General features: G+C 42.6%; 1 protein-coding gene across 4 annotated transcripts in view; it reads left to right on the top strand.

Annotated features, from left to right (window-relative positions):
- Positions 1–12294, top strand: part of SLC17A9 (solute carrier family 17 member 9) — a 114062-nt gene extending 101768 nt beyond the window's left edge. For all 4 annotated transcript variants that reach the window (XM_078651612.1, XM_078651611.1, XM_078651614.1 and 1 more), the window contains 4 exons: positions 2699–2814; positions 4656–4711; positions 9887–9916; positions 10258–12294. In XM_078651612.1, coding sequence (XP_078507738.1) covers positions 2699–2814; positions 4656–4711; positions 9887–9916; positions 10258–10415 — 360 coding nt within the window. In that variant the 3' untranslated portion in view covers positions 10416–12294. The remainder of the gene's footprint in view (positions 1–2698; positions 2815–4655; positions 4712–9886; positions 9917–10257) is intronic.
- Positions 12295–14571: the final 2277 nt, after the last annotated feature.

Genomic DNA, 14571 nt, shown 5'->3' with positions numbered 1-14571 from the left:
TGGTAAATAAAAAAAATAGAGTAGCACGAAAGTCCTTTCATTAATAAAGAATGGCTTTCAGCAATCTGTTGCCTGACCCTCCCAACAAAAAAAAAAATAGGCTTCGTCGTGGAGGTGGGCAAGGGAGAAGCGGGTTTGGGTAGCAGGTGTGGTTGAAGAAAGGGGACAAGAGTGAGGGTTCAAAGAGGAAGGCATGAAGAGAAGCATGCAAGGGAGAGAACACACAAGCATACGGAGAAGCACACTGATAAAAGCAGCATGGAGAGTGGGAGTGAGAAGTGCACATGATGGAAAGAGCAACACAGTTTGCGAGGGGAGAGAAGCACATGGCTAAGCGAGAGTGAATGGGGGCATGTGAGAAGCACACGGGGGAGAAGCTGGAAAACACATGCACTCATATAATACTTAAGGAGAAAGAAAAATAAATAGGTTCTCTAAAAGTGAGACTACCCTCCAGGGACAAAAACAAGATGGACGAGGCAAGCCATTCAATAAGAAGCAGGCAAATGAGCGCGACAATAAGGGAAACCAATAGTAAGCAATTAGTGAGCTTGATGCCCACTGCTATTCTTGGTAAGCCAGTTTGCTTATGCTGTCTGAGTGTCTCGACCTTAAAAGTATGCAGAGTTATTTGGGTACTGGGTACAGTGACTCGGTAGACAGCATAGCTTAAAATAATGTCTTAGGCCAGTGCCTATTTGGCATGAAAAAGCTGTGAGCAGAAAGTACTACAGGTATTGATCCTTTGCAAAGCTGTGGTTATGTCCACCAGGCATGCGTGCAGCCAGTGTCTAGTGAATCCTATGGGAATGGATACTGGGAGCAGGGAATTTACAAAGGCCACATCATGCATTCAGTGCCGAAGAGGAATTATGGATGGGGGGGGCTCAGCCTGAATATCACACCAAGTGCACAGAGTACATGTCTGAAGTGTCTGTGGCATGTATGGATCATTGAGGAACATACTGCCAGATCCATCAAGCTAAATTGCACTCGCAAAGGGCAAGATTCTCAGAATCTTGCCTTTTGCGAGTGCAATTTTTGCATTTGGGATTCATCATCCCAAATGCAAAATTCGCTAATAAAGAATTCGCACATTTGCGAAGAGTTGCATTTAAGGAATCTCTATTTGAGATCCCTTAAATGCAATTCATGAATCATTTTAAAATTGCGAAATCGCAATTTTGGGCCGCTATTTACCGAGAGGTCAGACCTCGTGGTAAATAGCAAAAACTTAGAAAAATGCATTTAAATGCATTTTTCTAAGTTGCATGTTACACACACATGTCCTTTGGACATGTGTGTGCGCAACACCAATGTAGATTACATTTCAGGGGTGCTACAGGGTGTCCTTTGGACACCCCTGCACCCTTGAACTCGCATCCTTATTTGCGATTAGCTAATTGCTAATCGCAAATAAGGAATAACTCCCCATGCATTCCTATGGGCCTGTAGGCCCATAGGAATGCATGGGGAGTTATTCCTTATTTGCGATTAGCAATTTGCTAATCGCAAATAAGGAACATGTAGGAATCACAATATTTTTTGCAATTCCTACATGAATCCCGTTTTGCAAGTCCTTAATAGCGATTCCTTATGAATCGCTATTAAAGACTCGCAAAACGGGTCTTTGATGAATCTGGCAGATAGTACATAGACTGCATGAAGTCAAGACCCTATACTCTTTGTTCTCTATAGCTTGGCTCTTAACGCATGCATGTGTGCTGTGTATGCCACAGATTGTACCAGTGTCCTTCAGGCATGACACTGCGAATGAGGAGTAGCTGCAGGACATGCTCGATTCCCTGTACCGAGAGTACTTGTGGGGTTACTATAGTTAGCGCACAATTAGAATCCAAGAAATCCACTGAAAACAAAACTTTACGAAAAGGACGTTTATTGATTGAAATTGACCTGTAATGGCTTGCTGTGCGAATAACTTATGAGTAGATTTTTTTTTTTCAAATACTTCACTGTGTGGCCCTGTCTCTGTATGTTAAATATCTAGAGTCCTATCAGGTTCCTGGCACTTTGTCCAGCGGGATTACCGTGTTTGGTACTCGAGTAAGGGAATATCAACTTCAGGCCTTCCATTAACCGGTATCCGTTCTTGTAAACTAGCCTTTATTATACTGCAACAACTAGAAAATGATTCTGTAATTTATGCGTTTTTTGGCTTTTTAAAACTCCTCATAAGATTTCGGACTTCAATGCAATAACCCTGATGATTAATCTTATTTTAGATTGTTCTTAACTGAAAATACTTTGTTTTAACTTATTTATTCTTGAATTTTAAAAATCCTGTATAATCAATTAATGTCTACGGCACATTATACTGTAATGTATGCTTTTATGATTTTCTTTTAAAAATCGAATAAAGCTTCTCTGAATCTGAATCATTAACCTGTATCATTCAATCAATGGGGGGAAATTCAATCTGGGCTCTGCAGACCCTTCAGCTTGGAAAGAGTAACTCTGTGGATTATTAAAGCAGGATGATTCAGAGTCTGTAGGTGTCAGGAACCCTCTAGTCACATCCTCTTCCACTCGTCTGTGGTGAATGATGACCCTGGCCCTGCTCTATGGATGGTGATTCAATGATCATTTTCCCCTCCTATCCCTATTTGTTGAGGATTTCTTCTACAGTCTCTGCACTCTTTATGTTGTATGATGCTCACACCGCTGCTCTTCTCCGCAGGTCATTGGCATGGGGGTATCCAGCTTTTTTGTCCTGTGCCTGGGCCACACAACAAGTTTTCGGAATGCTATCATATTGGCGTCAGCGGCCATTGGGCTCCAGACGTTCAACCACAGGTGAGGCTTGTTCTGTGTTAACGTTGCTCTTCATGTTCAGGTGACAATGTTGTTGCCTTTTCAAGTTTTGATGTATTTCAACAAAGATTTAATTTGCAACCGTCAGATAGTTATAAATATGAATTGTTATGTAACTCTACTCTTGATTAACTCCCGAAAGGTTTTCCTTTAAATACATCTTCTGATTTGGAATTCAATATCAAAACAATAGCTTATTCAGCTTATGTAGTGTCATTGTTAAATAAAAAATTGAATAATTCGATTATGGGTTATATCAAATTTCTTGCTACATTTTGGAATTCAGAATTAGACTTGTCGTTATCTATTGATATATGGTGAGAAATGTGGTTGAATTCTGTTTGAAGTTGATTGCCTGTATCTTTTTTAAAAATTATTTTTACGGAGTTTTTTATAGCGCAAACTTGACCCGAAGGTATCGGGTATCAGAGCGCATTACATAGCACCGGTTGCGTTAAAGAAGGACCATTCATTTTTTTTGTTAGGCACGGGGAGATTAAGTGATTTGCCCAGAATCACAGGATGTTCAGCATCATTGCCGAGACTCGAACCCAGTTCCCCAGATTTGAGGTCGACTGCCCTAGCCGTTAGACCAACTCCTCTCGCCAATCTGTATATCAAAATAATTCCTTTATGCTTTTTAATTGTCTCTGGACCCCCTTTGTATCATGCAAAACGTTTAAATGTGTCTAATTATTGGAACTGTTCTTTAAATACTGGTTCGTTGAGACATGTGATATGATTGTCATAGTGTTACGAAGTTTTGACATGAGGTTTGGCAGGTTATTACTCAAATATTGAATGTCGCAGATACTCTATCAAATACTATAGTAATTTGTAAATCCTCTTCACTCTCCACTAAATGTCTCTAATGATCAACAAGCTTTTTGATTTCTTAATATCTGCAGCTTTAAAATCAATACCTACTTAGTGGAAAAATGCCTCCTTATTATCAGTTCAGGCATGGTGGGCGTGTATACTTTTTACTAGGAGAGGTGCTAATTTGACATTCTCTGGTATTCATAATACTCAGAATTATCAAACTGTTTGGAAACCAATTGATGATTATTTAGGTTAAATCATTAAGTAAGTTTTATTATAGTTGTTAACTTTCTATGTATAGGTTTAACACTTAACTTTAGTAGCTCCATACATTTCTAGATATAGATTTTTAAATATGTCCCCTTTTCATTTTTCTTACAGAGATATGATTTTAGTATTATGGGTACCTTGTCGATTATTATTGATGCTTATTTCTAATATATAGTGTTTATTTTTTATTTACCACATACTGTTTTACTTGATAACCATTTTTACCTTATCAGAGCTCTTTTTTGTATGTTCCTTTTTGTCAAATTTTTTAAAAATATTGTCAACAAATAGTTGTGTCAGTACTGTCCTTCGCAGTGCTGGCAATGGCAATGTGTGGTGCAAGCTGCAATGGTCTCCTGAAGAGGGGTCTGGCACTTATGTTTTTTCCAAACTAAGCACTGTAGCCACCGCTGATCCAATAGACTTGAAAACATCCTATAGCATTGTGAATTCAGCGCACCCATAGTCTCACTATGTAGCCAATCAGATAACTAGAGGAAACAAGCTTTAGAGGGGAGCGCTTTTAGGTGCATGCTTAGTTCCTAAAGAAAAGGTCTAAAAGTGTTTTCATGAAGGTTTCCACATTTCTGTTCTTCTATTAATTCCCTACATCTTTGGTACGATATTAAGTGGACTTCTCCAATGATGCTCATTCAAAATCAGTCTCTGTTTCTTTTGATCTCAGCCAGTCTGCATATTAGTAATTCTGTATGTCCTCCCATTCTTTGCAGTGGAGTGTCTGTTAATGTCCAGGATCTGGCTCCCTCCTGTGCAGGATTCCTCTTTGGTAAGTATGTGTGTTTTCAATAATTTAAAATATAGTACGGGGTGTATTGCAGCAGTCAGTTACAGATTCTGTAGGCCTGAGTATCGATGAGAGGTGTAGACTTGTTGAGATGCTAGTTTTGTCAGTGCAGGGTGTAAGATTTGTTTTTGCATCCAATGTAGTCAACAACCAGGAGTGAATGGGCTTGTAATTTCTTCAAACTCTATGGACATATCCTGTTATCTTGATCTGAGAGAGACTTCAGCTTCTGATTTTGGGTTTCTTTTTTTTACTCGATGTAGTCTATGGTATTTCAGTTAGTGGCTGCCATATCCTGTATTTCTGTAAATAGCCTCCCATGATGTCTGCACGTACTCTTGGGATCCCACTGACGGAGGAGCCAGTGAAGATTCCGCAGGTGTTGGGTGATGTGTTTGTATCGAGGGATGTCGAATACGAGTCTGGCTGCGGTGTTCTGAATGGTGTGGAATTTGTGGAGCAGCGACTTGTTGATTCTGGCTTAGAGGGTGTTGCGGTAGTCGAGTCTGCTGGTTATGATTGCAGGGGTGACTGTCTTTCTTGATTTAGGGGGATCCATTTGAAGGTCTTTCGGAGGAAGTGTAGGGTGCCGAAGCAGCATAGAGGCGACGTCGTTGACCTGGCGGGTCATGGATTGTAAATTATGTATGGATCTGCATTACTAATTGTGTCTCTGTGATTAAAGGGAACTTATGTTATGAAGTACAGAATGTTTATTCTACTAACGTTGTCCTAGTGTACTGTTTTCCAATGGAAGTCGTGTTATTAGAGAATGTGATTATACATATTTTTGGTACTGCTTTACAGGGTGGGTCAGTGAGTCTGAGGGAATTTAGTGTGGAAGATCAAGCAGTTTAGGACAGAAGGAGACATGGACTGTCATGAATTCCATAATAGGGGTGTGAAATAAGTCGGTTATGCAAGTCATGCACGTTTTGGTGATGTTATGCCGGGATTAGTGGTACAATAGGGCATTTTCATAAATGTTCTATTTATATTTACAGAGTTGTATCCTTTAGATTAGGGTTCTCCAAAGTAAGTCCTCGAGGGCCAGATCCATGCCAGATTTTCAGCATATCTCCATTTAGATAAATGTAGTTATTTTAATAATCTGGCATGGATCCGGCCCTCCAGGACTGACATTGGAGAATCCTGAATTAGATTATGTGAGCACTGTAAGTTGTCAGAATTTCATTGGTGATGATTGGGGCTCAGTAGGTGCGCTTGGTAGAATAAGGTCTTCTTCCTCGTTTCCAGGTGTAAACTGGTGTTCCACCTTTGTGGATGTTTGGTGGTTTAGAGTTTTAGCAGATTATTCAAGTTTAAACAAATGTAAAATTGGGGTGAATGGTGTTAAGTATTTGGGAGAGGATTTTGGTGGCAGACCATTGAAGTAGTTGCCTGGTGCCGTCAAATAAAAAAAACCTGCACCAATTAATAAGGATGAGTTTTGATTGTGTTTTGGGTTTAGTAGAATTTTGGTCAGACCTTGTGAGTAAGACACAGCATTAAAGAAACGGACTGAAAAATGAACAGTTTAAATGGAATGGGACGTAAGAGAAGATCTTTGAAACAGTGGAACTAGCAATTTGTCATCCTATGTCACCCAAAGTATTTTACCCTAAGTTTCACAGTAATGTACCAACACAAAATGGCAATGTGGAGTTTGGAATGAGGAAAATGTGATCGTTTTCTGCATATAGAAAACTCACATCTGTAATTTAAAGGTATTCTGAAGTTGAAAGTTAGGTGTTTTTTATTTTGGTAGTCAAATTCACTATCAGGAGTAATCATAAGCCATTAGCAAAGCTACTGGCAAGGATATGTATGGGAAAAGCTTCTGCCTCTGGTGGTTGGAGTATTGTTGAAATATTAAAAATGACTCCGCAGACGTTCTTTCTTAAAATGTCATTGAAAGAAGTGGAAAGAATTATGACGAAGCTTTAGTAGCTTAGTATTCCTGGGAGGGCAGGCCACAATATCCAGAGGAGAATGGAATCAGTATTACAGAGAACATGTAAGTTAGAGCTAAGGGGTTGGATATCAAAGTCTACTTGAACTACGATATAAGGCAAATCTTGGAAGTGAGACTTGGGGTTTCCTGGAGGAATTATTTCTTGAGGAGGAGAGGGAAATGGTTTGGAGGTACAATGTCATAATTATAAGACATAAAGTTGGTCTTGAGCTATGTAGAATAAAATGGAGAATACTTTGAGACGACCTTTGGTCACTATGGCCATTGATATATGGATGTGTGGTCATTGATGCGTTTGTGGCCATTCAGTTCGGAAAAGGCCAAGTTAAGCCTTTTTGGTCATGGTAGAATGTTTTAGTGAGTGCCTAGGTGTATGCCTGGTTGAGCCTGTGAGCACACAATATGTAGAAGTTTCCTGTCCGCATTATTCAGAGGGGTAGGTGTTCCTAAAAGTGTCTAGGTTACAGCTCATGACTGGCACATGAATGTCTGGGTGTGGAGCATAGATGTAGATCTTTATATCTTCAAGTGGGTTATGGTAAAGTTGAAAGAATCAATAAAGATTTAAAAGGCAAGACAAAACCAGTGTCAAAGGGTGTGTAAATTGAATGGAGTTGATGTAAAAAAAATATTCCGGGACTATGAGTTGGACTCTCAAGTTTTTGTTATGAGTTTATGAGGTACACGCACGCCTGTCTTGAAGTTGCAACAAAGCTGGATGAGTATTTTAATTCAAGCAGAGTTGTCTGTGGAAGAAGATGGAGAGAACTTCTAAAACACAGTGGGTGTATTAATTATCTTGATGAAACAAATGTGTGCCCGTTACGCAATTAGCGCTTGGACAGTGGCTAAAGCTAAAGCGAGGTGCTCGGGGCCAAACTGTAAAGCCCATTTTATGGACCAGTCACAGATTTTATGAGCATATTGCAGTTTAGTGAATCTTAACAATAGTATCTCAGTTATTGTTAGCGATAAGAGTAGTGATAAGAGTATTATATTTTAGTCTCTCTCTTTGGTAGTAGGAACTCTCAATAGGCAAACAGTAAGATGAAGAAATAAAGATGGCAGAGCAGTGTCATAGGAGAACATGGATGCTAAAAAAGTTATTGATAAATGTTGAGAAGTGTGAAGGAAAGGAGGGAATGGAGTGATACCAGATCAGAAGCTGGTAGACCGAAGAGATGTAGTTATGATTTTGCAGAGAGCTCCCTATGAGAGTGCAAATTAAGAAATTTAATATGTGGCTTTCACTTGTTATGCGATGGGGTGAGAACGAAACAGTTGAAATAACACAGCAAGAAAGCACTGAATACATTGACTGACTTCTCGATTGTTACATTGTATTTCTTTCGGGTTTTTTTCTTACGCTTTCTTTGCAAGAAAGTCTTAAGACAACTTTATTTCAGTATTAGCGCCAGCCTGGACCTGTATCCTTCTACAGCACTGCGCGGAGATACACCTTCGGGTGTGATTCCGGGGCGTTACAAACCCATAAATAAGAAACACAGATATGTAATGTGTGGAAGTTCCCTCTTCCACTGAAACGTTCAATATTTCTGATTGTAACCACATTACATCTAGGCCTGGGTGGTAAATTCTGTTCCGTTCACGGAGTTTGCGAAATTTGGGTAATTTCACATTCCGCGGAGAACGCAGATTTGGCGAAAATTCTGCGATCCTCGGCTTCGCGGAATTTTTTGCTTCTTTGCGCTTTCAAAACGCGTGTTCATAAGCTATTTCCCCCCCCCAAGCATGCAAACAGCGTTCGCAAACAGAAAAAAAGCATTGCGAATGGGCGGGACAAGCAATTCCGCATGTTTGCAGAATTTCTACGTGCTCGCGGAGATTTTTTACCGTTTTGATGAGCTTTGCGTAGAGCGACTACACAAAATCCGCCCACCCCTAAATTTACATCACGCTTGTTATTGACTTGACTTTTGGCAATTCAAGGCTATGATGAGGAAAGAAATGGATCTTGCAGGGAGTTTGACAAAGTATTTGATACCTACCTTTAAGCCAGATGATACTGCCGATGTGATATCAATCTGACTTGTGAGGAGTAAAGGGAAAGGGCTTTACATGGAGCAGGTGGTTGGTAAACATGAAAAACATTCAGACGAAATTGTGAAATTTTAATTATGAGTTTTGAATCTTTTCCTCTAAAATCACGGGTATATAGATTGCCGCCCTGAGGAGTTTATATGTACCAGTGCGAAACGTAGGACCATAATTTCTATCCTAATACTTCTTTAAAAGGGTGGGAGCGTCTGTACATGGCGTCATGGTGATGTAGAGAAGCGTGAGAGTCGGGCCCGCCACCTTATGACAGTCCTGTGTAACTCCGTGACCAAAAGAGCCCAATGGCCTCTTCAGAGGAGACACCATGACGCGTCATTAATCCAGTGCTACCAGGGTCAGTGACCAGGTACTGGTCACCACACCCCCAGGTAAAATCGTAACATTTTCAAACATAGGCTTTGTAGATCTGTGGAAGAGTGTTGATTTTGCCCTCCTCCAGTTTGTAAAATTCACAAATGACCATCATATTTCTTCATAACATCAGGTACATACACATGATACATTCATTTACCTGGGTGTGAAGCGGCCTGTTTAAGTGGGTCGTACATCCCAGGAGGTTATGCGTTCACACACCTGTATTGCGAGGTGTCGCTCTGCTAGCCTACTTGGTAGGTTACTTATGCAAGGGCTGCCATTTCTGCACTGTGACTACTGGGCTTATGTATCTCACACCCTCGCAGACCACTCCCACTCTAGGTGCCGCACCTAATGAGAAAATATTTACAAATAATAAAAGAAAGACTTGAACATCGTGTAGAGCAGTAGAAGAAGCTCTTAATGCATTTCTGTAGAAGTAGGTTTTCTCAAGGCCCAAGAATGTATTGCACCCGATAAATAACATACCCAGTGGTATTGCTATTCATCAGGTGAGATGAAAAGCACCTATACTAGTAATCCAGCCCTAAAAGCCGAGTAATAGTAACACGTTATTTAAATGCTGTAGAAGAGCAAGTTATTCTCTCTACTAACTCCTGCAGTAAATTGTGCCTACTTGCAGGTGGCATGTTGTGCCTACATGTCTCAACTGCCTTGTTAGCCGCTGTGACTTCATATAGTAACTTTGTTATTTATACCTACCTATGTTTTATTTTTATCCTTTGTAGGTGTCGCCAACACTGGAGGTGCCCTGCTTGGTAAGCATTGTCTTTACTAACACTCTTTTTTGTGACTGTGGGCTGAGTACCTCCATGAAGCCCTCCTACCATGCCACCCAATTATCCTTCGGCAAAGTAGGCAAAAGGACAATTTGTAATTTGCTGGAAAAATTGCCTTTGTTTTCTTAAGGACAGGATTGGCGGGGGGGTCAGACACTTTCTCCCATTAGGCCTCCCTCAGTCTCTAAATGGGGAAAGGGAAGGGTTCAGCTTCTGCCTGAAACTAGAGGACATCGCCCATTAGGAGCACCCCTTATGAGTGTTCTTCCATTGAGAGGTCCTGCACTATTAAGCCTTATTATCTCTCCTTCTGATTCCAGGTGTTGTCTGGGTCTACTTGTCTGGATATCTCATCGAAGTAACCGGCTCCTGGACGCCAGTCTTCAACCTGGTTGCCGTAGTCAACAGCATTGGCCTGGGCGTCTTTCTGACTTTTGCTGAGGCACGTAGAGTTGATGTTGATCTCATCCACTTGTAGTTGCCGAGGTGGCAAGACCTTCCTTCAACGACACTGTGATGGGTTGGACCAGGCATTGCTATGCAATACAGGGTATATTTTGCCCAGCTGGGGCCAGATGGAGGAGTCTCCATATGGTGAACTTACTTTCAAAGGCCTTGTAACAGTGTTCATGGAAGGACAGGAAGATCCTACAATGAGGAGGCCAGAAGATTCGATGCACATATGCGAAGGCATAATGACTGACACAGAAGCATCGTCGCCCGCAAAAAGGATGGGCGCAGTGTAGCAGAAACGAGCTAAGGAGAGCTCATTGGGTCCTAAATGTTTTTAACTAAAGATTTTCTCCCTATTTTTCCCCTCCTCCCCCTCCCCATTTTAATCCCAAGCATATGTTGCACAAACCCAAATTTAGCGCCACCTTATGCGCTGTTACAGGCTGTGATTCTATGGCAGAGGCTGTCTTTTACCAAATCTCTACGGTCACTTTAGAAACAAGCAAGTCGGTGATCCCCAGCTTTTGTATGGGGTGGCACCACAACTCTGTACTCCACGTCCACTTGAGGATCAGGGCAACTATTCCGAGCCATGTTGTAATCACCCCTGTTAAGAGTCTGGCATACAGCAATCTGGTCTGACATCTAAAAAGGTCCGGCGGCAGGATATTCTGTAGCAGATCTTTTATACTGTGAAGGAGGACGAGTTGGCATCTCCCTAAACGATAAACGTATCTGGGCATACATTCCATCAGAACATGAAGTAGTTTGGTGGTAGTTCTGTTTTTCCAGAATGACCAGTTGTAATCGTCCACATGTACTGAGGTCAATGAGATTCACGAACGAGTCACACTCCTGGTGTTGTATATCAGGCAGATATTTATTATAAAGTGGATAGTAGCAGGTGCTAAATTCACTCAAAAGGGCTCAAATGAAGAGTTAGATTGTAGAGAAAAACTAGAAGAACGTTTCAACGCTGTGAAAGACCGAGAAAGTAGATTCAGTGGTTATGGTGGTACCTTTTGTTGGATCACCAAAAGTAATGATATATATATATATATACATATATATATATATATATATATCTCCTGAATCACGGAAGACCCTTCGCTAGACACCGCAATTATGAAACATTTCACAACATATAATTAGGGTTCTTGTAGATTGTTATCTCCAGTAGCACGTACAGCAAGAGGGCTATGGAGCGAAGGAAGCCACCCAGTTAGCCACAGACGATTGTTATTTTGGGTATACTTTGGTCTTCGGTGTGTCACAGGCGGTGAAGCAGTAATTATTTAGTCACACCGTTTACTTGTAAGGAAGATTACTTGAGGAACCTAATAAATGATCCTCTGTGGTTGATATTTATCTGGGGCTGTTCAAGCTCTTCAGTATGCCTCAGCTGTTATGTCATCACTTGAAAGCTGAACAGCTTTGGGTGGTTATTTAAGACAGTGACACAATCTCAGACACTTCAGAAACTCTCTCTGCTGTTGCTTTTGAGGGCACCTTGGGTTTCAGTATTCCTGCTTATCCAAATTGTCCTTATGATTGAATCATATCATTGAAGTCCTCAGAGGTATAAGTGCAATGGCGTGTTCAGTGAGACAGGTTTTTCCACACAAGTCTTGCAGAGACTGAGGAAAGGAAAGACAGTCCTTGAACAATGTGCTGTGTCTTGCAGATAGAGAAGAGTAGTTTTTGGGACTCCATAAAAAATACAAAAACTATATATGTTTTAAAAACAGAAATTTTAAAATGACTTGGCACTTTTCTGAAAGTTTTAAATATACAAAGTTTAGGATTTTTTATGTGAACCATTTTGCAGTTGTATATGTCATACAATATTTATCTAATATTTCCAATAAATAAAACCATGGACACCTAAAAGCTTTGCTGCAGAAGGGACTGACGGTTGTGTCTTCTTCTTATTTAGACCAGGATGATATTTACTTTTACAGAAATAACAAATGTCTCAGCCACTACCGCTTCTTCCCAAGGTATCGAGTGGCCCAGTAGGCAAAAACTGATGGAATTAGGTAGCCAAGGCGACTACCAGTGACTGGTGTAATGTCCTGCCGGACATATTCTAGTGTTCAAAAGTGTGATGTGAATACACTTTACACCCACCCATCGCCGGCGCCAGCGGTCAGGTGACCCCCCTAATAAAAGGGGCCAGGCGCACGTGCCTGGGCCAGTTCCCAGTACCATACTATTGTATGTGTGTGTGTGTGTGTGTGTGGGTGTGTGTGTGTTTATTCCTCAAGTAGGTGGGCCTAGAGCCTAGTACATCACAGCTTGGAGTTTTGACAACCTTCTACCGATCACCTTTTGTTGTATTTATGGTATGCTCTAAGTGTGACTACCTGTCCGCTCAATGCCTGACCTAGGATATGAAGGGGACCCAGATGCAGGCAGTGGATAGATGGATAGAGACTCCAGGTGGTTGTTTGGATGTAGGCAGAAACACCAAGAGCTGCAGTGGTGGCACAGCTTCTTGGAAAGTAGTTGAGGTACAGCAGCCTTCCTGCTGGGCAGGAAGGAGCACCATAAGGAAGGAAAGTGCAATAACCATAGGCTTTCAGTTTATCACAGTAATTCAGTATTTGACTTACCCAGCAATAGGTCAGGTGACTTGTGACAAGCCCCAATCTAAGACCCCAAGTTAGATCAGAGGACGCTTCAGCACCAGTGAGGAGTAGTCTAAAGGAAGGGGACCAGAACTCAGCAGCACAGGATGCAAAACTAGAAGAGGGTTCTACATCTTCTCCTGTTCTTTTATGGACTACTGAATCTGTTGACCTGAAATTCCATTCCTATGGAGCTAGACCCAGACTGATTTGCATATGCTCGCTCTACGTCTGGGTTGGCTCAGTGGGTAAAATGCCTGGTTGAATGGAATGTGGCCCCAAGGGATTGTCGGTGTCTGACACTCTTGCAAGCGATTCACCCATCACATTTTCTAGTTCATGTATTTTTAATTTTGTGTTAATGTGACATTTGATGATTTTTCTCATGTTGTAACTTTTCGAATTCTGCATGTTTACTATTAATTATGTGTGAGTTGGGCGTGGTTTGGCACCAGCCAAGATGGCTGCATAACCGAAGAGCTCCACGGTGGCACTCCCTGTCTTCTCTGAAAACCTGATCTAAATTTGCCGGACTCTGCCCAACGGAGCGGAGTGGGGTGTCCAACCCAACAATCTACTGCCTGGGGCGACCGTCGGGGCCTACGCTGGCGCGGACGGCATTCGAGGTGCATCCCTGAGGGCCGCAAGGTAGGCAGTGACGACTGCTGAGAGCAGGCATCCCCGTCCCAGACTGGCGCCTGGTGGTGCCCCCTGCCTGCGGCATCGACTGTGGGCAGCGAGCTGCTGTCTCTCCTGTCCCCCCGCTCTCGGCCGCCCACTCGCAGCTGCTGGCGGAGCGACGCGTGCATTGTGGAGAGAGGCGGCTGAGACCACGTGCCGCAGTCAGAACTCCCTCCAGGGTGCGGACAGGGGAGACCAAAGAAGACGCCTGGGACAGGCACCAGAGCGTGGCTGCAGGGGGAATGCATCAGGAGGACTTTCCTGAGGGACTGGCGGCATGAGCGGGCGGAGAGACACTCCATAAGGCCTCAATAGAAGGGAGACGAGACAGCTGCAAAACAGGAACAATCACCACCCTGTACACATAGGAGAATAGGAGCCAGCAAACAACCAGTGGATTAGGCCTATAGGTCCCAGTGAGGGGTGTGGAATAGCAGCTACCTGTGGGCCCTAGGTGGGGTGGTTAAGCCTGGCGACACCGGATCCGTGACTTAGGTGGACTACATAAAATATAAAATACTGTGCTGGAAGCAACAAGGCCCGGTTGGAAAGGGGGCGTCTACCACGGAGTGGAGTGGGGGAATTGAAGCCCGGGGAGAATCAGTGTGGGCCCTCCTGCCATGCTACTTTGGTGTTGACTCAGCGGGCGCCACTGACCTCGGTCCTTAGCCATAGTAGGGTGCAATATCAAGTGGTAAGCCCGGAAGTGAACAAGTTCCATACTAAGAACCCCAACATGCGGCCGAAGGGAGTCCCCCCCCCCCCCCCCACACCTAGTCCATTAAGCTGGACAAATACCGCCCAGACAGGCAGCTGCAGATGTAGGCGCAACTGGGGGTCAAGAGGGAATGGCGGAGCCCTCGCTTCAGG

This window comes from Lissotriton helveticus, chromosome 7 (assembly GCF_964261635.1).
Source record: "Lissotriton helveticus chromosome 7, aLisHel1.1, whole genome shotgun sequence".
NCBI classification, from domain to species: domain Eukaryota; kingdom Metazoa; phylum Chordata; class Amphibia; order Caudata; family Salamandridae; genus Lissotriton; species Lissotriton helveticus.
Note: the sequence above shows the minus strand (reverse complement) of the source record. Positions and strands in the feature narration are given on the sequence as shown.